General features: G+C 39.7%; 1 protein-coding gene across 1 annotated transcript in view; it reads left to right on the top strand.

Annotated features, from left to right (window-relative positions):
- PLCH1 (phospholipase C eta 1) overlaps positions 1-21,830 on the top strand; it is a 269,122-nt gene that overhangs the window by 128,373 nt on the left and 118,919 nt on the right. The window contains exon 3 of the mRNA XM_089910967.1: positions 19,975-20,121. Within this exon, the coding sequence (XP_089767093.1) occupies positions 19,975-20,121 (147 nt within the window). The remainder of the gene's footprint in view (positions 1-19,974; positions 20,122-21,830) is intronic.

Below are 21,830 nucleotides of genomic sequence, written 5' to 3' on the forward strand. Positions count from 1 at the left end.
CATTTACATTTTTGGACTATGACACATTTGAGAAGGTGGGCATCTTGACAGTAGGAAACTCTTGATACCTCCACCAGGGGAGCTATAGACCCCTCTCAACTCTCAAGAGTGGCGTTCTTCACGTTCTACCACATCTTCTGCCCTTTCTCTCTTCTGGCCCTGTCAGTAAAACTGACCATCGTAAAAAGGGAGATATTGTACTTAGGAGTTCTTCACACTTAAGGGAGGGGAAACAGAGTCATAAAAAATATTTTATGGTAGCTTGTTGTCGTCATTGGCAATGTTAGCAGTAGAAGTGAAAGTGACTTTTTTTTTCCAGGAAAGAATTTTGATGTGTCGTCTAAGAGGGATAGGGCAAGGAGGTCAGCCTAGGAATCTGGCAAGTTAGAAACAAGTTTTTTATTAAGATCACAAACTCAAATCGGGGTTACTTCCCTAATGTGAATGCCATGAGCATTCATAATATTACTATTACAGGTCATGTGCAGGCTGTCCTCTTTCGTTTACTAGTAAGATTCCCATAAATCAGATGAAACTTTAAGAAATTCTTCCTTTCCCTCCTTGCTTCCTCTCTCTCTCTTTCTCCCTTTCTCCTTCCCTGTCTTTCTCATTTTAAATTAACTGCACCAGGGAATTTTTTTTTCCCCTTTTGTAAGATCTTCCTTTAAGCAGAGCCCTTAACAATTTTCTGTGATCAAGCATTTTAAAGTGCTTACGTGGGCATGGCTATATAGAGACAGTTAAATTGACTTAGGCCCAGTCATCTCAGAATACAGATGAGGAAGGCAGAAAATTGTATTATAAAAACTGCAGCTTGGGGCTTCCCTTGTGGCACAGTGGTTGAGAATCTGCCTGCTAATGCAGGGGACACGGGTTCAAGCCCTGGTCTAGGAAGATCCCACATGCTGCGGAGCAACTATGCCCGTGAGCCACAACTGCTGAGCCTGCACATCTGGAGACTGTGCTCCGCAGCAAGAGAGGCGGCGATAGTGAGAGGCCCGCGCGCCGCGATGAAGAGTGGCCCCCGCTTGCCACAACTAGAGAAAGCCCTCGCACAGAAACGAAGACCCAACACAACCCAAAATAAATAATTTAATTAATAAACTCCTACCCCCAACAACAACAACAACAAAAAACTGCAGCTTGGACTGGGATATATTTTGTCTCTAGTGATACACTGCTTTATAGCTGGTTTGTTCATGGATATGATGATGGCTCTGGAAGGTAATAGATACTTGATTCAGTTGTCCTGAATAATTCTAAATTCTGGACTAGAGCATGGTAATTGATTTAAAGGAGATCTGACTTTTTGGTTTTGATAGAGATACAGGGAGTAGTGAGTGCTTGCAATGCGTTGGAATAGGATACTTTATAACAACAAATCAGCTGGTTTTGTAGGGTTTCCACTTGTAGCTTTTTGGTAGCTGGGATACTTATGCCACTGAGAATAGCTCTTTTAACACAGTAATTATCATTTGCTGGTATGACCCTCTGAAGCCACATCCACCCTCTGACAGAGCTGATGGTCACTGTGAAACTACTGAAAGCTGCTTTAGATGAGTCAAGCTGGCTTGAACGGCTTAAACCTTGGATCCCCACATTTCAAGAACAGAAGGAAGGGTACATTGGTTGGAAATATGATTCCAGTTAAATGAACCTTGTTGATTATTTTTATGTTCCTGAATTGAATACTTAAAAACAAAGAAGAGTCCTTCCGGTTATTCGTTCACCTAGAATGGACTTGTTCAAATGGCCAGTAGTGGTGATTGTTTCCTAAATACTGACAGATGCTTTTGCATTATTCATCAAAAGTGTTTTCTATCATTAGAATCACACTGCTTTCACAGCGCTGCAAATGTTTTCTGAGATTTAAAGAAGATGTAGGCCTAGTTGGTGCTTTTTTCGCTTTCAGATCTGGATTGTGAGGATAAACTCCGATGTTTGAATTGCTCTTGTTCTGCTAGAGGAAAAGAATTTCTGATTACAGCACTTAATAGCAATTGTAGTGCTGAGTCAGTTGCAAAAATTTAAAAGAGCATGCAGACTGGGACGTAATTGTCCTGTGAATAGATCTTTAGGGACGCAGCCTAATGGGATGAGGGTCTATGGCTTGTTGAATCCCCTATGAATGTTGTGACCCAGGGCAGGGTGAGCAGACATCCTGGGAAGGCTTGTGCATCTCCTGGGTGTTGACTTATGCTGCTGCCTCACTGGTTTTTTTTGAACTGAAGTCCTATTGCTCCTGGTACATGCATTATGTTTAAACATAGCATAGCTTGAATTTGGCAATGATCCTAGCATTATACTGAGGCTTATACAATCACTTATGCGCAAGTACACCATCAAATTTTTTTTTTTTTTTTCGGTACGTGGGCCTCTCACTGTTGTGGCCTCTCCCGTTGCGGAACACAGGCTCCGGACGCTCAGGCTCAGCGGCCATGGCTCACGGGCCCAGCCGCTCTGCGGCATGTGGGATCTTCCCGGACCGGGGCACCAACCCGTGTCCCCTGCATCGCCAGGCGGACTCTCAACCACTGCGCCACCAGGGAAGCCTCATCCCATTTTTAAGGCTTGTGATTTGTTTGTTGGATCTACTACTATGCTTTTCTGAATTTACCAAAATTACCAGAATTGTTTTCTGTCTTATGCTTTGCTATGGCTCTAAGTCAGGCAAATGTGACTTAAATATGGATCAGTAAAATTTTTAATAATAAATTTGGATCAAATTTTAGGGTTAAGAGAAATGACTTTTAGGAATAAGGCAGATATTTTTCTCTTCAAAATTAAAGATTAGAAGTAGTTTTTGTGGTAACTGAAAAAGAATATTTTAAGTTCTAAAAACTTCCTCCATCATATTAAGGCATTTTAGTATTTGTCTTTTAATTTTCAAATCTTTTTCAGTTCTTATTCTATATGGGCAAATAGCATATTAGATATTTAAACAAAAACGTTATTTTTAAAATATTGCTTGTTAACTGTAAACAGTGGAAAACACAGAAGAAAATGAAGAAAATTATAAATCATCCATAACCCTGTAATCCAGAAATGACTACAGTTGGCATTTTGGTATAAAGTCTTCTAGTCCTTTTTCCTTTTCTTGTCATGTACAGTATACAGACGTAATGTTGGAGCCTTACTTTTGTGTGATTCACTAAAGTGCAGGAGTCAGAAAAAAGCAAATATAGATGGTAGATACCAAATGAGCGGATGAGTCACCAGAATAACTGAAAGGGCTTATAATAATGCTGCCTCATCTATAATACAGTGAAATCACATGGATAGCTCACGAACAGCTTTAGGAAGTTTACTTATACTTAACTTGGAGTTCTGGGAGAATAAAATATTTTGATTAGATGAGACCTGCGGCCAGCTAGGTGACTCCACTATACTCTGAAAGGTCTAATAAAAACACTGTCAGTCATATTATTCATTATTAGCAGAAATGACGATACATTGATTGCCACTAAGCTGATAATTACCATTTCTCATCATCCATATTGACTCTTACTCTAACCTTAGTTTTAAATGCTAAAGAAATCACTGTTCCTGGGATAAATACAAATCAATCCCCAGCTTTTATTCATAAATACATTTTTTTTATGGCGACAGATAACAGTCGGGGATCTCTTTTAGATCTGTTCATCAGGAACCACAAAATCTTTAATCCAATAAACAAAAACGTGTGGCATCACCACTGTGTGCCAGGCACCGTTCTAGGCACAGGGAATCATGAGTGAATAAAACATTTCTATTTTCGTGGAGCTAACATTTTAGTGGGAAATGACAGAAAATAAAGTAAATGGCTGTTAATAATAGACAACCAGGAGGCCTCTCCAGTTTGGGTGATCAGGACCTATTCCTCTGTGTTACTTAATTCTAACCTGAATTGCAAGAAGGAGTCAGTCTTGCAAAAATATGGAGGGAAAGCATTCGAGAGAGAAGGGACAGTGAGTCACAGTGAACTGGAGAACCATGTGGAGCCCAGTGATCATAGGAAGAGGAGTAAAAGAGACAGGCTGGAGGGAGATTGTGTAGGCCTGTAGTGAGGAGTTTGGGATTGATTATACTTATTGTGAGAGGCTGTTGGAGTTTTCTGAAAAGTCTACTTGACCTTTAAAAAATATCACATTAATAACAACAACAACAACAAAATAACCCAACCCAATCACAAAACGGGCAGAAGACCTAAATAGAGAAATGCAAATCAAAACTACGAGGTATCACCTCACATTGGTCAGAATGGCCATCATTAAAAAGCCTACAAATAATAAATGCTAGAGAGAGAGTGGAGAAAAGGGAACCCTCCTACACTGTTGGTGGGAATGTAAATTGGTGCAGACACTATGGAGAATGATATGGAGGTTCCTTAAAAAGCTAAAAATAGAAATATATGATCCTGCAGTCCCTCCCCTGGGCCTATATCTGGAGAAAACTCTAATTTGAAAAGATACATGCACCTCAATGTTCACAGCAGCACTATTCACAGTAGCCAAGACATGGAAGCAACCTAAATGTGTATCGACAGAGGAATGGATAAAGAAGGTGTGGTACATATATACAATGGAATACTACTCAGCCATAAAAAAGAATGAAATAATGCCACTTGCAGCAACGTGGATGGACATAGAGATTATCATACTAAGTGAAGAAAGTCAGACAAAGACAAATACCATATGATATCACTTATTTGTGGAATCTAAAATATGATACAGGGATTTCCCTGGTAGTGCAGTGGTTAAGAATCCGCCTGACAGTGCATGGGACACGGGTTCGATCCCTGGTCCAGGAAGATCCCACATGCCATGGAGCAACTAAGCCCGTGCGCCACAGCTACTGAGCCTGTGCTCTAGAGCCCGTGAGCCACAACTACTGAGCTGGCGTGCCACAGCTACTGAAGCCCGCGCGCCTAGAGCCCATGCTCTGCAACAAGAGAAGCCCCTGCAGTGAGAAGCCCGCGCACCTCAACAAAGAGTAGCCCCCGCTCGCCACAACTAGAGAAAGCCCTCACGCAGCAACAAAGACCCAATGCAGCTGAAAAGAAAAAAACATATACAAATGAACTTATGTAAAAAACAGAAACACACTCACAGACATAGAAAACAAACTTATGGTTACCAAAGGGAAAAGGGATTAGGGGAGGGATAAATTAGGAGTTTGTGATTAGCAGATACACACTACTGTACATAAAATGGATAAACAACAAGGACCTACAGAAAAAAAAAACAAGAAAAAGAAAAAAAATACCACAATAGTTATGACATGGAGAACTTTTATGAGGAGAGGACTTTGGAGAACTTTTGGCAGAGAGGTCATGACATGGAGAACTTTTAGCAGAGAGGTCAGCTGGAATGCTTAGACATCTAGGAGAGAGATGATGGTGGGGTCTGAATCACCAGGTTGCCATACTGACAGAGAGAAATGGTGAATTTGGGTTGTGCTTTCGATGAAGAGTCAAGACTTTGTGAAGGATGGAGAAAGGAAACAATGATGACTTCTTGGTTTGGGGCTTAAACAATTTAGGGGTTGGTGAAGCCATTTTCTGAGATGGGGAGGCTGGGGCAGGAGCAGGTTTAGGATTGATATGATGTTTAAGATACTTAGATATCCCAGCGCTGTCATCCGGCAGTTGTACGTAGACGCCTGAAACTGAAGGTGGAGACTGGTGCTGGAGATCTACACTTGGAGTCATCTGTGTGTGGACTGGAATCAATACCCCAGGATTAGGCCACATTGCATAGGGTGGTATAGAAACCAAATGTTCCTTCAGTATTTGGAAGCAGTTGTATTGTCCTGCCATAGAGTTTTCAGTGATTCAGTCTGCTGACAATACCCTGAGCTGCTAGTTTCTCTGAGCTCTGATGTCATTTAGGAAGGAGAGAAACTAGTGTTTGTTGAAGGTGCAATGTGTGCTGAGAATTGAGCATGACACTTATTATACTTCATCTCATTGAATCTTTACCATGATTATTGTGTTTAACATGTGAGGTGACTGGCTCAGAGTCAGCTAGGTAGGCCAGGTGACAATGTGACTGAGAAATGAACCCAGGATTTGAATGCAGGTCTTTGGACTTTTTTTTTTTTTTGCTTCATCATGTTTGCAGTTGGCAGAATTGCAAAGGAGTGGCAATATTTTATTTTGCTTGCTCTTGCAAACTACATGCAATTTTAAAGTAAATATAACACTTCCCATACGTTAAAAACATATTTTTTCAAAGCAGTACTGGCTTACGGCAAAGACAAGAAAATCCTGTAGCAGTACAGAAGGCTTTAAGGTAGGAATTGAAGTACCCTTTTCTCTTCCTCTTTAAGTACCATTCCTCTTCCACAAATTCCAGAAATTTTCCAAGACTATATAACATATATTTATGTATGTTACAAAACTCAAATAGAATTGTCATGCTCTAAATATTGCTTTGTAACTTTTTATTCACTTAATACTGTATCTTGGACAGCTTTCTCTTTTGGCAAATTTAGACCTATTGTATTATTTTAAATGACATCATAATATTTTATGATTAACTCATAATTTATTTAATCAGGCCTCATCGACATTTAGGTGGTTTCTAGTTTGTTTTTAGACAATTACGAACAAGGTGGTAGTGATCAGCCATATTACCTCTATTCCTTGCTTTATTATGCCAGTATTTGTACAGGATAAAGCCCTGGTACTATGATTGCAAGGTCAAAATGCATGTTTATTTTAAATGTAGGTAAATATTGCTAAATTGATTCAAATAATGTTACCTAATTTATAATCTTATTATTAGCCCTGCAACTTCATCCACAATAGCTTTCTTCACATTAAAATTTGTGCTTATCAAGTGAAATATCATTTCACCTTTTACTTTAAGCTTTTAACCATGAGTAAGGTTAAGCATTTTCTTCTATCTATTTATTGGTCATTTCTTCTGTGAATTGTCTCTTCTTATCCTTTTGCCTGTTGACTTGCAGGAACCCTTTAGATCATGGATATTAATCCTTTTTTCTGTTATGTCTCTTTGCAAATGTTTTCTCCTAATCTTTTGCTAATTTTGAATTATGTTTATGGTTTATATAGATATTTTTACATGTAGTTAAGCTTATCATCCTTTTCCATTAGGACTTCTATCGTTTGCCTATGTTATAGAAAGTGTAGAATCCTTACTCTGGAAAAGCTTCTATGAGGACAGACTGAGTCATATGGCGTTGCTTACGTGCTTAAAATTGTGTAGACGATAGTGGCTGAAATAGGTCCTGCATTCCATTGACTACTGATGTCATATATGACTCTCCCAGTGTCCTATGTTTCTGACATTAAGACAGCTGTCAGGTGTTCATCAACTTTCTGCCTACCTCCTACATTTTTCCTGGGCCACAGCTCTTTCTTATCTTTTGGTTCTTTCTCACTGACTCTCTTCTTCACCATTGAAAGTTTTGCTTCCAGTTGCTTCTTCTTGTCCCTGCCACCATTGTGTTTAATATTTCCTATTCTTTCTTGATCCATCCCTGACATTCTCCCGACCCTCTCTGATATTTTTTCTGTCCCTTGTCAATTCCTGTATGCTTCCCAAGATTTACCCCACCAGTCATAGGGTGATCATGGACACTTCTCAGCCCTGTTTGTTCTTGCTTGGTGGACATCCTTATACTGCTGAAGAAGTGTGAGAATGTTTGTGTTCACATGCACACGCATGTGTTAGTGTGTGTAATTATTTCTGAATGCAGAGAGACTCAAGGAGTCTTGTAACCAGTTAGTTTTGGTTTTAATGCTGGCCTTTTTGTGGGGCAGGGGGGACTGACTATTTAGAAAACTTTATAGCACATCTGCTCTGATTATACATGCAAATTTTGCTTAAAAAAGGTTTTCGGGTTTTTTCATCATTCTCCCATTTTTAGATTTTCCTACTTAAAAAAATGATTTTAAGATCTGTAGTCAGTGATTTGGGATAACGACTCTAATCAAAATGCCACAAATGAGCTATGGTGAATGCTCAGTTACTTAGTGATGTTTACGTGGTATTAAAAAAACAAAAAAGGAAAAGCTTATGATATTAGGACCAGGGTTGGGGTGAGGGGCAAACGATTTTTGAAAAATAAACCTGAAGGGATATGCTGAAGCATTTTCCTTACCACAGGGAGATCTTTTTTTTTTTTTTTATCATGGATTTCTTTTTTCTCCCCCCCAGCACAAAACCACCTGCCGCAGAAATAAGGTCCCTGCTTTAAATGCTGTACAACTTGGTTTCCGACTGGCTGTGGCTGGAAGGTGCCAGGCCTGCTTCAGCTCAGCAGGTGGTCTCTGACTCCTTCAGCCCTTGGGAGACCATTGGCCTGAAAGCAAAAAGACTTGGGGGTAGGGAAGCTCTTTGTTTTCTAGAGAAAATGTGATCTCTTTCTCCATTCTCTGTTCTTTGACTCACAGACAGAAAGCCTTACAGGCACACAGAAGTAGGACTCCTGTGGACAACATTAGGACAGTTTGCATGAAATCAGTTAAACTTTCTTGACTTTGTTGTTGTTGTTGTTGCTGTTTTTGGCAAAAAAGGATTGACTCCGCAAACCAGTGGTTGCTGAGGGATATAGAGGCTTAAGTGTAAGAACTGGGAACTGCTGGGGGTTTATGAATTTGTTAAGAGTACAAAATAGACATTCTTTTAAAATGCAATTAAAATAAAACAGGAGGTAAGTGGAAAGTGTGTATAGTGACTTTAAGAAATAAATGAGGGCTTCCCTGGTGGCGCAGTAGTTGAGAGTCCGCCTGCCGATGCAGGGGACACGCGTTCGTGCCCCAGTCCGGGAGGATCCCACATGCCGCGGAGCGGCTGGGCCCGTGAGCCATGGCCGCTGAGCCTGCGCGTCCGGGGCCTGTGCTCTGCAACGGGAGAGGCCACAACGGTGAGAGGCCCAAGTACTGCAAAAAAAAAAAAAAAAAAGAAAGAAAAGAAATAAATGAGACACTAAGTGTCAACAGACACTAAGTGTCAACAGACACTTATTCTGTGTTAGTGTGTGTAGCCCACTGTGTAAGTTTCCTGTCGAGGTATCTTGCTCTTCAAAGAAGTGTCTCTGGTTGGGGTGTAGGTGAGATCAGATAAAATGCGGACTGGTCATAAGGCTCCGAACTAAGAAAGCACCTCTGCCCTACTTAGCAGCTAATTACAAGTTAGAGTAGATCTGAAATTGTGAGGTGCTGAGCAGCTCCCAAGGGGACAAGAAGTTATAGAGACATAATCAATAACGATTATTTGAAAATCAGAATTTTCATATCTTTTAACACTTGCTTTAACTGGGATATTTCATATTTTTTCAGTAGGGGATGAGACTTTGTGCTAACATCCTAATATACAACCGAGCTAGTAAGCCTTTGCTTCTTTCATTTAAGTGACTCTGAATTAAGTGCTGTACCTGGGAAGCTGATTGGCTCCCAATAACCACATGCTAAACAGGTATGGTGAGCAGTAATGGTGCCTGGAACTGTTTTCCAAACTTAAATGGGCCTCAGAATTACCTGCAAGAGCTTTTAAAATACAGATTCTCAAGGAACAAGGATTTCTGGAGACATGGTCTGGGAGTCTGTTATCTCAAAGAAAGCCAAGCTTGGGGACCAGTTGCTGCCTTAAGAGAAGTTGGATTTGTCCAAGGATCACAGTTGACTTCCGTCTCCTAACAGCTGTGTACCCTTCCATTTTGACCTAACCATCAGTCAAACAACAAGCTAGCATTTTGAAATTAATACATGGTATAGTAAACTTTTTATTCTTCTTAATATGCGCAGTAGAGATGCTTTTGTGCTTTGACATGGCAGTTTTAGTAGAACGAAGGGAAAATATTTTACTGGTTTTAGGGAAGGTTAAGCCTCACTAAGTCCCCTTGTCCAGTGTCACCAAGGAAACAACTAAGTTGAGGAGTAAGCAATAAATGAAACTGGCTTTCTAGTTACTAAAAAGAAATGTCAAGGTCTAATTTTTACTGTGGTAAACAGAGTATTTATCATTCATTTAAAGTAATCACAGCTACTGTTTGCATACTCTAAGTGGGAAGAAAAAATGTGCACAGACCTAGAACAAGAACAAAGTAAAAAATGCACCAAGTGCTCTTATTATTTTCATCAGGGGTCAGGCTCAAACTCTGTCTTCTCTGGAGTTCACCTGATCCATGCCACATTCCCCACCCCCATTCCTTATTGTCCCTATTTTTTTTGCATCCCACTCCTATTTTATTGTTATTTTTACATACTACTTACTAGAGCTGTCATTCCCACGAAGTTGTAGTATCACTGTGATAAAGTTTACAAAAGCTAGACCTGGTATATTATAGATTTTTAGTATTTGCTAGAAAGGGTCTAAGGAACCAGCAAACAGATCCCTTGTTTTTATAGATGAGAAAATTGGAGGCAAAGCTGTTGGAAAGACTTATCAATGATGAGCCAGTTAGCAGCCTAGACAGGACTTGAAGGTAGGCAGTCCACATCATGGAAAAGAATGAGAGTTGCTCCAGGGCTCAGGGCACCTGATTTCAAACCTGGCTCTGCCATTTCCTAGCTTTATGACCTCAGACAGGTTCTTCATTTCTCTGACTCTATAATGAGAGGCAATTAATTATCTCTACCTACTACACAGAGATATTAAGAGGAATAAGTCACATAATATATGTCAGTAGTCTTCACTCTGGATATCAAGTAGAATCCCTGGGAGGACTAAACAAATCAGCAAACAAAATAGATGCCCAGTCCATTTGTACCCTGAGAGATGCTGATTTAATTGGTATGTGGTGGGTCTTTGTGATCAACACTTTTTTTTTTTTTTTTTTTTTGTGATCAACACTTTTAAGGAAGTGCCCAAGTGATTTTAATGTGCAGCCAGGGTGAAGAATCATGAAAGAGCCTTGCTGGATGGCAATGGTCTTTATAAATACAGTTCGGTATTTACTGTGGCTTGGGAATTTTGCTCCCAAGTATTCAGTACAATGTCATATCATTAAATAAATGACAGAACAGGATCTATAGTCTATGTATGTATATATATACCTACATACATATACATATATATATACAAACCATATTGTTGAATGGTGACAACATTGTCATTTCTTATGTTGACTTAGAAAACTCTTTACATAGTAGATGGAACTAAATTTAGAATTTTAAAATTAATTCATATAGCCCTTCCCCATGGGATAACATTAAAATAAAACCAACAAAATGATCTTGTTATGAATTCTTGTTTGTATTTCAATTGTTCCCCAGGGCTAACAATTATGGACCAGAAACAATTGTTGAATATAAAACAGGTCTTGTTAAAAAAGAAAGTATCATGTGAAAGGCTGTAATAAAATAGAAAAAAGGTTCTGACATTAAAAAAATTACTGATTAATTCATTTCACCCTTTCTTTGACCTAAATCCTCCCATATGTATTTATCAACTTTGCAAACATAGTGATTATGTGTATACAGAGTTTGCAAACAAGTTCTAGAATGTTACTGCTAATCAATTAATTTCTAAAAGCCTTTCAAATAATCTTATCTTCTACACAGGAGTGATTTAGGCAATGAAAAAAAAAATCAATGAACTTCACATTGTTTGCTCTTCACTGGGAAGAATCATGACTTAATAAGAGTGGAGCTCTCCACGGCTGTTTGTAAGCACACTTATAAGCTGATATTATTTGACTTGAAGGCCTTATTACTGGCATGAAAGAGCATTTCAAGTGGAAGCCATTCCCTGTGAGAGCAGTTATATTTTATATAAAGATCATTCTGAAAATTCATGTCTGTAGTAAGAGATCCAGACGTTAATCAGCTTTTTTTTTTCCTTTAAAGTTATTCTAATAGGCTTTTGGATTGAACTAGGCTTTCAGCTTGTTGAAAGGTAAAATAATATTTGTGAAAGCCAGATCAGCCGGATCACAGAACTTAGAGAAAAATATATTTTTAGGTTGAGGGAAGTAGGATAATCAGCAATACTCAGTGACCTTCTGAAGTCCACACAGCTAGTGACGGAACCCAAACCAGAGCTCTTTTTGCTACCCCTCCTTCTGTCCCTAAATCTGGACTGACTCTGTCATCCAGCCCATCAACAAGGTGTCTCAGGATTCACTATGTACCAGGTACCAAAATATGTTTTTGGTCTATGCTGAGACTTGAGCATACCCTTTACTTCTGCTCTGATGATTTTAGGAAATCTCCCTTTCCTTCCTTTGACAGAAACATTACCTGCATTGTTTGGTACCGTTTCCATATAGAAATGAAATTGTTTTCAGAAACTAATCCCTTTCAGCCACACAGATTTACTCTGATCTGTGGAAGCTGGCAAGAAATCAATTCACATTTTTCATGTACCTTTTGGCTGAAAAGATTCTCTTGCAGAGGATCTGGACTTTTTTTTTTGCCCGCTCCGCACAGTTTTTGTTGATCAGTGCCCCAGAATAGATGTGTTTACAAGAGAGTGCAAGTGATATTTTTGTATGGTCTCGGCACAGGCACGGCCATGAGGCTGTATGTGAGAAACTGTCTCAAGGTGACCTTTAGAGCAGAGAATGAGCAGGGCACCAGGTGTGCTCATTACTATTAGAGGGGATTTTGCTTCTTGGCCTTTTAGAGAAGAGATCTAGGAAATAGAAGATCTGTATGCTTGTGTATATGTACACACAAGCCTACAAATACATACACAAATACTCGTGTCTATGTGTATATGAATTTGTTTACTTTTTGTGTTTGTTTCCACTCCTCTCGTTCTCACTGATTCAATTTTAACTTTGAATATGTAAGATCCTACGGGCGGTATCAGTCCCTTCCTTACCCTCTTCACTCAATTCTCTCCCACCCTTATAGGTAACCAGCTTCACTGTTTTCTGGGCTATCCTTCTTATATTTCTTTTTGTAATGATAAACAATATTTGTATATTAAAAAATTCCCATCCTTTTTTATTACACAAGAAGTAGCATACTATAAATGTATATATGCTTACTTAACGCTTTGCATTTTTCACTTACTATTATCTCCTGGAAACCCTGTATCAGTTCATAGAGCTCTTATTATTTTTTATAGTTGCATAGTACTGCCTTGTGTTATGTGTATATTATTTTATTCAGCCAGTCTCCCATTCTGCATCATTTTTACCCTAAGTGACAGTGGAAGTGTTTCGTGTGATGTCAGGGAAGAAGGCAAAAGAGAAGACAAAGCAAATGAACACAATCATCATAGGAACTTCAGAAACATTATGCTGAGTGAAAGAAGCCAGACACAAAAGGCTGCATATTGTATGATTTTCATTTATATGAAATATCTGCAAAAGACCCATCTGTAGAGACAGAAAGTAGGTTGGTGGTTGTCTAGGACTGTGAGTGAAAATGGGAAGTGACTGCAAACGGGCATGAGGTTTCTTCTTGGGGTGATGGAAATTTTCTAAAATTAGATCATCAGGGACTTCCCTGGTGGCGCAGTGGTTAAGAATCTGCTTGCCAATTCAGGGGACATGAGTTCGATCCCTGGTCCGGGAAGATCCCACATTGCTGTGGAGCAACTAAGCCCGTGCGTCACAACTACTGAGCCTGTGCTCTAAAGCCACGAGCCACAACTACTGAGCACACATGCCGCAACTACTGAAGCCCATGTGTTCTAGGGCACCACGTGCTACTAAGCCCATGTGTTGCAACTACTGAAGCCTGCACGCCTAGAGCCCGTGCTCAGCAACAATAGAAGCTACCACAATGAGAAGCCTGCGCACCACAACCAGAGAAAGCCCACGTGCAGCAACAAAGACCCAACGCGCCCAAAAAAAATTTTTTTTAAAAAAGTAAAATAAAATTAGATCATCACACAACTCTAAATATGCCAAAGCCATGGAACTGTACATTTAAAACATTTGAATTTTAATGTATGTAAGTTATATCTCAAAGCTGTCATCAGGTGGCATGTATGGCATTCCTAACAGAATGTGATTTTCTCTGATTCGACCTTGGCTTAAAGACTTGAACCCACTTGGATGCCATATAGACTTAGTGGCAATGTTAGGCATCTCTCCCCCCAAATGATACTTTCTACTACAATGCTTCAAATAGGAAATGTATTTTTTAACAGCATTTTCTGCTTGAGGGACTTAGTGAACTGATAAACCCTAAGGAAATTTACTTATTTTAAACTAACTGTGGCAGAAATGATTGATTTAATCCCTTTAAAGAGATGAATTCTAAAGGACCTTATAGACCACTTGTTATGCCTTTTATTTTACAGATGAGACTCTGAGAGTTTTAAAACTAATTATGTAGTAAAGTTAGAAATGTAGTCCTCTACTCATCTGTTCTGCTCTTTAAATATTTATACTATTCTGTTATGCGACGATTAAAATAATAATTATTAAGAGTCTGTAAAAACATGGAAAGCTGTTTACAATACAAATGAAGAAAAAGCAGGGTGCCAAATGGCTGAAATATCATGATTGCAACAAATACGTCAGCTATGTATTCATATTGAGGCCTGGAGCACAAGAGACAAAAACAGTATGTGTGTTATGTAATGGGCTCATGGGTGTTTCTCCCTTAATATTCTTGAACATTGCTGCATTGTATCCAAATAAACTTCTTTTCTAAAAATATTAAGGCTACCACAGGGAGAATGTGATATCAGAGACATAGTTTGTAGCTGCCTGAATCTGTAACCTGCATTTGCAGACTTTCCCCAGATACCTTGCAGCAATGGAAATGTGTGTGATGAGGTTACATCACCCTAAGCCTCTGGCACTCTTCCTTTGTTTTCCTGCCCCTGGAATTTTGCCTTTTTCTCCTTGTTTCTCACCCTATTTTATGGAATCTACTGATCTGGCATGGCTGGTGAATGACTTTTATAGTGGGTACTGTTACCTATCTCAACTGAAGGTAGAACATGAAGAGATTATGCTGGCCCTTAAGTAGTTTAGCTGACACTGGAAGAATATTTTGTCTCTAACATGGGTGATTATTACCCAGTGGGAATGAGTTAGAAAGAAGGAGGTTTCTCCTTCTCTGGTTAGCTGTACAGCTCCAATGGACTGTCTCGTTTGAGGAAGGGAGAAATGGGTTTAGATGACTTTCAGGACTTCACTAGACTTGATTTTTTCAAGGTGACTGACTATGTAGCTTTTTTTGTGTGATAGGGAACATCATGGAGAAAGCATAAAGCGACTACATAAACACTTTAAGCAGCACATTGTTTCATACCCTAGCTCTGCCAAGTATATTTTGATCATATGTACTTGTTCATGGCAACGGATAATGCTGGAGTTTTAGCCCATGGATGAGTTGGTGGGATAAATGTGAAGCTAGCGAATATTTAATATATTATTCAAACACACTCCCTCTCTAAGGGGTTGGATTCCACTTTCTAAAATGTTTGGGTTTCTTTGGACGATGCTAAGTGATAGGCGATATTTATTAGCTCAAGTAAGTGATTAAACTTTTATATCACTGTGCTTTTCCTGTTAAAATGCTGAGAATATTGTAGCCATAGCAGTTCCATTTCAGGGAAAAGAAATGGGACTGTGAAAAGTAAAGGGAAAGAAGGGGCAGTGTGAATAAAGTAGAGGGCACCATGCCAGATATATAGAGGGTCCTTTCCATAGGTCTGTAGTCTTTGCTTTAGATCTCTGATGGTACAGTTAATTCAATTTTCTGTTCTGGTATAAACAGTTCATTTTATTCTCTCTTCCCAAACAGACATCTTCCTGAATTATGTTTTTTTATCCCACGACTCCTTTGCTCAGAAATACCGAGTGAGTCTCTCTCTTATTGCTCTTGGATTTCAATCTTAGGCCAGCATTCCTAACCCCTGACACCTAGTCTTATCCGGCCCAAAGAATCAAATATCCTGTTGATCCCCTTTTAGGTCACTGTAGACAGAGGACCATCTTTTCCTATCCTCTGATCATACCCCTGCTCTTTCCTGTCCCCAAGCCTCCATTGACACTGTTTTATTACTACACTCAACCCCATCCCAGCACACTGTATTCTCTTTTTACTATGGACCCTCATGTATTTTTGTCTTGGCATTTATTTTTTAAAATATCAGTAATAAAACTGTAATAATAGCTACCATTTATAGTGTTTATATTGTTCCAGGCACCATTTTCAGTACTTTACATGAATTAACTCATTCAGTCTTCAACAACATTTCAAGGGGTAACATTATTGCCATTTTATACACAAAGACATAGAGACACAGAGGGATTAAATAATGTGCCTAACCTCCTACAGCTAATAAGTGGCAGATATGGAGTTCTATCCCAGGCTGTCTAAATCCAAACACTGTTCTGAATCATAGCTCTAAACTACCATTTATAAGTTATCTTTTTAAAGGTTTCATGCTCTTGAAATTTTTTTTTAACATCTTTATTGGAGTATAATTGCTTTACAATGGTATGTTAGTTTCTGCTTTATAACAAAGTGAATCAGTTATACATATACATATGTTCCCATATCTCTTCCCTCTTGCGTCTCCCTCCCTCCCACCCTCCCTATCCCAACCCTCCAGGTGGTCACAAAGCACCGAGCTGATCTCCCTGTGCTATGCAGCTGCTTCCCACTAGCTATCTACCTTACGTTTGGTAGTGTATATATGTCCATGCCTCTCTCTCGCTTTGTCACAGCTCACCCTTCCCCCTCGCCATATCCTCAAGTCCATTCTCTAGTAGGTCTGTGTCTTTATTCCTGTCTTACCCCTAGGTTCTTCATGACATGTTTTTTCTTAAATTCCATATACATGTGTTAGCATACGGCATTTGTCTTTCTCTTTCTGACTTACTTCACTCTGTATGACAGACTCTAGGTCTATCCACCTCATTACAAATAGCACAATTTCGTTCTTTTATGGCTGAGTAATATTCCATTGTATATATGCGCCACATCTTCTTTATCCATTCATCCGAAGATGGGCACTTAGGTTGTTTCCATCTCCGGGCTATTGTAAATAGAGCTGCAATGAACATTTTGGTACATGACTCTTCTTGAATTATGGTTTTCTGAGGGTATATGCCCAATAGTGGGATTACTGGGTCATATGGTAGTTCTATTTGTAGTTTTTTAAGGAACCTCCATACTGTTCTCCATAGTGGCTGTATCAATATACATTCCCACCAACAGTGCAAGAGGGTTCCCTTTTCTCCACACCCTCTCCAGCATTTATTGTTTCTAGATTTTTTGATGATGGCCATTCTGACCGGTGTGAGATGATATCTCATTGTAGTTTTGATTTGCATTTCTCTAATGATTAATGATGTTGAGCATTCTTTCATGTGTTTGTTGGCAGTCTGTATATCTTCTTTGGAGAAATGTCTATTTAGGTCTTCTGCCCATTTTTGGATTGGGTTGTTTGTTTTTTTGTTATTGAGCTGCATGAGCTGCTTGTAAATTTTGGAGATTAATCCTTTGTCAGTTGCTTCATTTGCAAATATTTTCTCCCATTCTGAGGGTTGTCTTTTGGTCTTGTTTATGGTTTCCTTTGCTGTGCAAAGGCTTTGAAGTTTCATTAGGTCCCATTTGTTTATTTTTGTTTTTATTTCCCTTTCTCTAGGAGGTGGGTCAAAAAGGATCTTGCTGTGATTTATGTCACAGAGTGTTCTGCCTATGTTTTCCTCTACGAGTTTGATGGTTTCTGGCCTTACATTTAGGTCTTTAATCCATTTTGAGCTTATTTTTGTGTATGGTGTTAGGGAGTGATCTAATCTCATACTTTTACATGTAGCTGTCCAGTTTTCCCAGCACCACTTATTGAAGGGGCTGTCCTTTCTCTTTTGTACATTCCTGCCTCCTTTATCAAAGATAAGGTGACCATATGTGCGTGGGTTTATCTCTGGGCTTTCTATCCTGTTCCATTGATCTATCTTTCTGTTTTTGTCATGCTCTTGAAATTTAACCTCTTTAAGTCAAAGTCTCCTTGTTCTCTGCTTCACCTCATTATATAGCCATGTGCATGGTGCAGGGGGTGACTGTGAATATCTGCTTACTGATGTGACCTAAGGTCAGTGGCCAAAGAAGTTCTAATAGATTTTTCTGGGAGTTTTGGTTTGCGTGGTTAGACTTGATGGTTTTATCTTGATACACTGGCTGTCTTCTGGTCTCCCTCTAATTACTGGTGTGAGATGGTCAGGGTGACTGTCAAGAATTCAAATCTGTGGCTTTCATTACCTAAATGAATGGTGCTCAGTGGTAGGTAAATTTACGAATGTGCATGAAACCAAATCTCAAATTTTGCTCGGGTCTTCAAAGTAAACATTTTAAGTTTGCGTGTTTTTTTTCTTAAGCAGTATTTTATTACTTGTATATTTGGTATGTCATATGAAATGGGTAAGAGCAACCTACACTTCACCTTTCTTGCAGAATCAAATCCCAAAACCATGCTTGATTTTATGCAGTTCTTCCTTGATTTCTTTGGGAGAAGGAAAGGCTCTGCATGGAGGAAATAGTGGAAGTTGGTTATGTTGAAGTTATCTTGAGTACTCTGTGCATACAATGTTAAGCTTTGGGATCAGGTTTTTTCCTAGTAAAAACAAGTTAGCCAAAGAAGCCGAAGGCTAACATTGTTGGAGTTGACTTGCTGCGTTTCTTTTATCTAACGGTAGGCTGCTTGATCAGGTAGGTACTCAGAGCCAGTTGTTCCTAGTGCTTTAGTGGTTGCATCTGTGCCTATGTATATTAGTCGGTGAAACAGAAGCTGTTTCTGGCTGATGCAATGAGAAAAGGGCGTTTGGAAGAGTGTTGTATAACTTGGAGAACCAAGGGGAAAATGGAATAATTTGCCAGCTTCAGGAAGAGCAACTGTGACAACTGTAACATCTTGGGGAGGCCAACCAGGAGTGTCTCTTAAATCTTGTACTTTGAAATGACTCAGTTCTGTTTTCATTCAGTGCTCTACTCAGGGTGTATGTTCCTTGAAAGGGAGTCAGATTTGCTCTCAGCTTAAGTCAGGTGGCCATTTCTTGCTTGGGGTGATTGACAGGCCACCAAAGGCACATGGAATGGGAAAGAAGTATTTCCAAAGGAAAAGTGGGTGCAATTAACAAAGAAAGGGAAACAGACAACACCAATAGATACAAATGCTCACTTCCATCAGGGTTCATCTCAAAGAGGAGAATTTAAATGATAGCATTAACTTGGATAATAAGTGATTTGGATTTTATCTGAGTTCAATCACCAAGTTATTTCTCTACTTAGAAAATCCTAGCAGCTAAATTCATTAACAAATATTTTATGTTTAATTGTGAAAACTTGATTTTTTTCCTCATCACTTTTTTTTTTTTTTTTTGCGGTACACGGGCCTCTCACTGTTGTGGCCTCTCCCGTTGCGGAGCACAGGCTCCGGACGCGCAGGCTCAGCGGCCATGGCTCACGGGCCTAGCCACTCCGCGGCATGTGGGATCTTCCCAGACCGGGGCACGAACCCGTGTCCCCTGCATCGGCAGGCGGACTCTCAACCACTGCACCACCAGCGAGGCCCCTCATCACATTTTAAAACATTTATTTAGCTGTTTTCAAGCATACATAAAATTATAATGTGAACCCATATACAACTTCAACAATTGTTAAAACATTTTGCCAGTCGTGTTTTTGCTAATTGCATTTTGAAGCATTATCATAAGATGTTTTTACTGCTGGTTATATAAAAATTCACAAGTTTTCACATGAAGTCTGAGAACTTGCTTTATGAACATAAATTCAAGCACCAAATTATCATCGATCTTATACCAAAAGGCATGTTGCCAGATAGAGCAAAAGATGCTTTGTTCAACAGTAATGCATTGTTTATCTAGAAGTAGCATTTTATTTCTATCAGTAAGGCTTTTGAGTGGTTTAAGCCCGATGAATCAATTCTTTAACAGCTGTCTCTTCAGATTACCTCTTCTAAATTTGTCTTCTGGATCTTGAGCCTTTAGGGTGTGATCAGAAGTTTTATTTGACAATAAAGTTTCTGAACACCAGGACTCACCTGCATTGTGTGAGAGCTGAATGTACTCTAATCTTGTTTGCAGTTGAAAGATGCATGAGTGTCATGCAGTCCGGGACACAGATGATCAAACTGAAGCGTGGGACCAAAGGGCTCGTCCGGCTCTTTTACCTGGATGAGCACCGGACCCGCCTCCGATGGAGACCCTCTAGGAAGAGCGAGAAGGCAAAAAGTAAGACTAACTTTTGAATTCTCTGTTTGGCTTGACAGAGTAACACATGGGGTTCTATTGGGTGGGCTCTGAAACTTCAGATCTGTAGACTTTTCATAGTTCTGCAAGTTTTAGGGTCAGTTGTTAGAGAATGTGAAGAGACAGAATAAGTGATGACCATTTTTACTTTTGTTAATTCTTTGGAGGAATTTAAATCCATAGAAAGTTTTCTTATCCACGATGCTGTAAACGGTAATATTTCCCCTGTGTTGGAGACATATTTTTGTAGTTGGGATATGAGGTTTTATAACTTGACATCTTTTATTTTCCTATGAAAAGTAAAGGACATCATAAATCCAGTGGGATTTAAAGTGTTTTGACATATCCTGAGCACAGTTAACTGATGAATGAATTAACAAAATTGTTTCAGTGATATCAAGTAAAATAGCATTGATCTGTCTCCTCTGTAAAGCCTCTCTCCCACACCTTCTACACTCAGCACCCAGTCCTGGCTGAGTCCCCTGTAGTGTCTCTCTCATCTGCTCCCTCCCTCCTGTTTTCACAGGGGTCTTCTTTGTCTAGGGTCTCTTCACCTTTCCGGTGGCCTATTACAAAGTCTCCTAACCAAGCTCCATTTTGCTAGTTTCTTCTGCCCCTATCAGATAAGATGCTTTCCTCTTCAGCTCATAGACAACCTCGACTAATTAGGCTTTCGTGATACACAAATTTATTCTCTCACATAACAAGAAACTCAGATTGGCCGGCCTCAGGCATGGGACATTCAGTCTCTAGTTCTGTTTTCCCTGAGTGCCCTTGGCTCTGTCCCTTGCGTGTTGACATCCTGGCTTCACAACTGATAGGATGGTGAAGATGCAGAAAGGAACCTTCTCTTCAGTGCTTCCTTTTCAAGAGCGAAGAACCCCTTTCCACACCCTTCTCTCAAAGCAGGGTGCCCATGTCTCCTTGGTTAGAACTGGGTTATGTTCCCAAACCTAAAGCAATCATAGGACATAGAAGTGGGGCCACCCCATTGGCTTGGACCCACTAGAAATTGCCCGGGGGCTGGGCATAGGCTCATTTCCCTGTGAGTCATGTGGAGAACGAGTTAGAAAGACAAATTGGGAACGTGCCATTAAGGCAGAGCAGAGGCGTGGACGGTGTATATGGGCAATCGGTAAGATTGCAACCCTTCTCATTCATGCCCCCAAACAAGCAAGCAAAAAAACAAAAAATGCTGTCTTAGTCTAAAGTAATCCGCTCTGCAAGTGCTTCTGTGACACACACTGGCAGCATTGCTCCACTACCTAAATAATGCTAATCTCTGGTCTGTTACTTCAGCTCCTCATGATCTAGCCTCCAGCTCGATTTATCTCTTTCCAGCTTTATCTCCCATTACTCTCCTTCTTGAGCTTTTCAGTCCAGTGTAAATGGCCTGTTCAGCATCTGTGGAGCGGGCCTCATGTTTCTGAATCTTTGTGTCTCTTTCCCTTGGCTGCCACTGTGTTTTCCCCTCCGCCTCTCTAAGCCCCGCTCTGCCTTTACCCTCATAGCTTTCTCTCTATAAATCCCAATCACATTTAGCTATGCTATTTGGTTACCACCAAATTTTTTTTCCCTTCAATTTCTAATGGCTGTTTTATGCATATTGTAAAATGTCAAAGTTGGCTCTAGGTCTTTGTATGTTTTCCTGGCATAAACGTATAAACTATACATTTGACATATTCATAGCC

The sequence above is a fragment of the Delphinapterus leucas genome, chromosome 4, assembly GCF_059928025.1.
Source record: "Delphinapterus leucas isolate spDelLeu-1000000601 "Yukka" chromosome 4, BTC_Dleu_Yukka2, whole genome shotgun sequence".
In the NCBI taxonomy this organism is placed as follows: domain Eukaryota; kingdom Metazoa; phylum Chordata; class Mammalia; order Artiodactyla; family Monodontidae; genus Delphinapterus; species Delphinapterus leucas.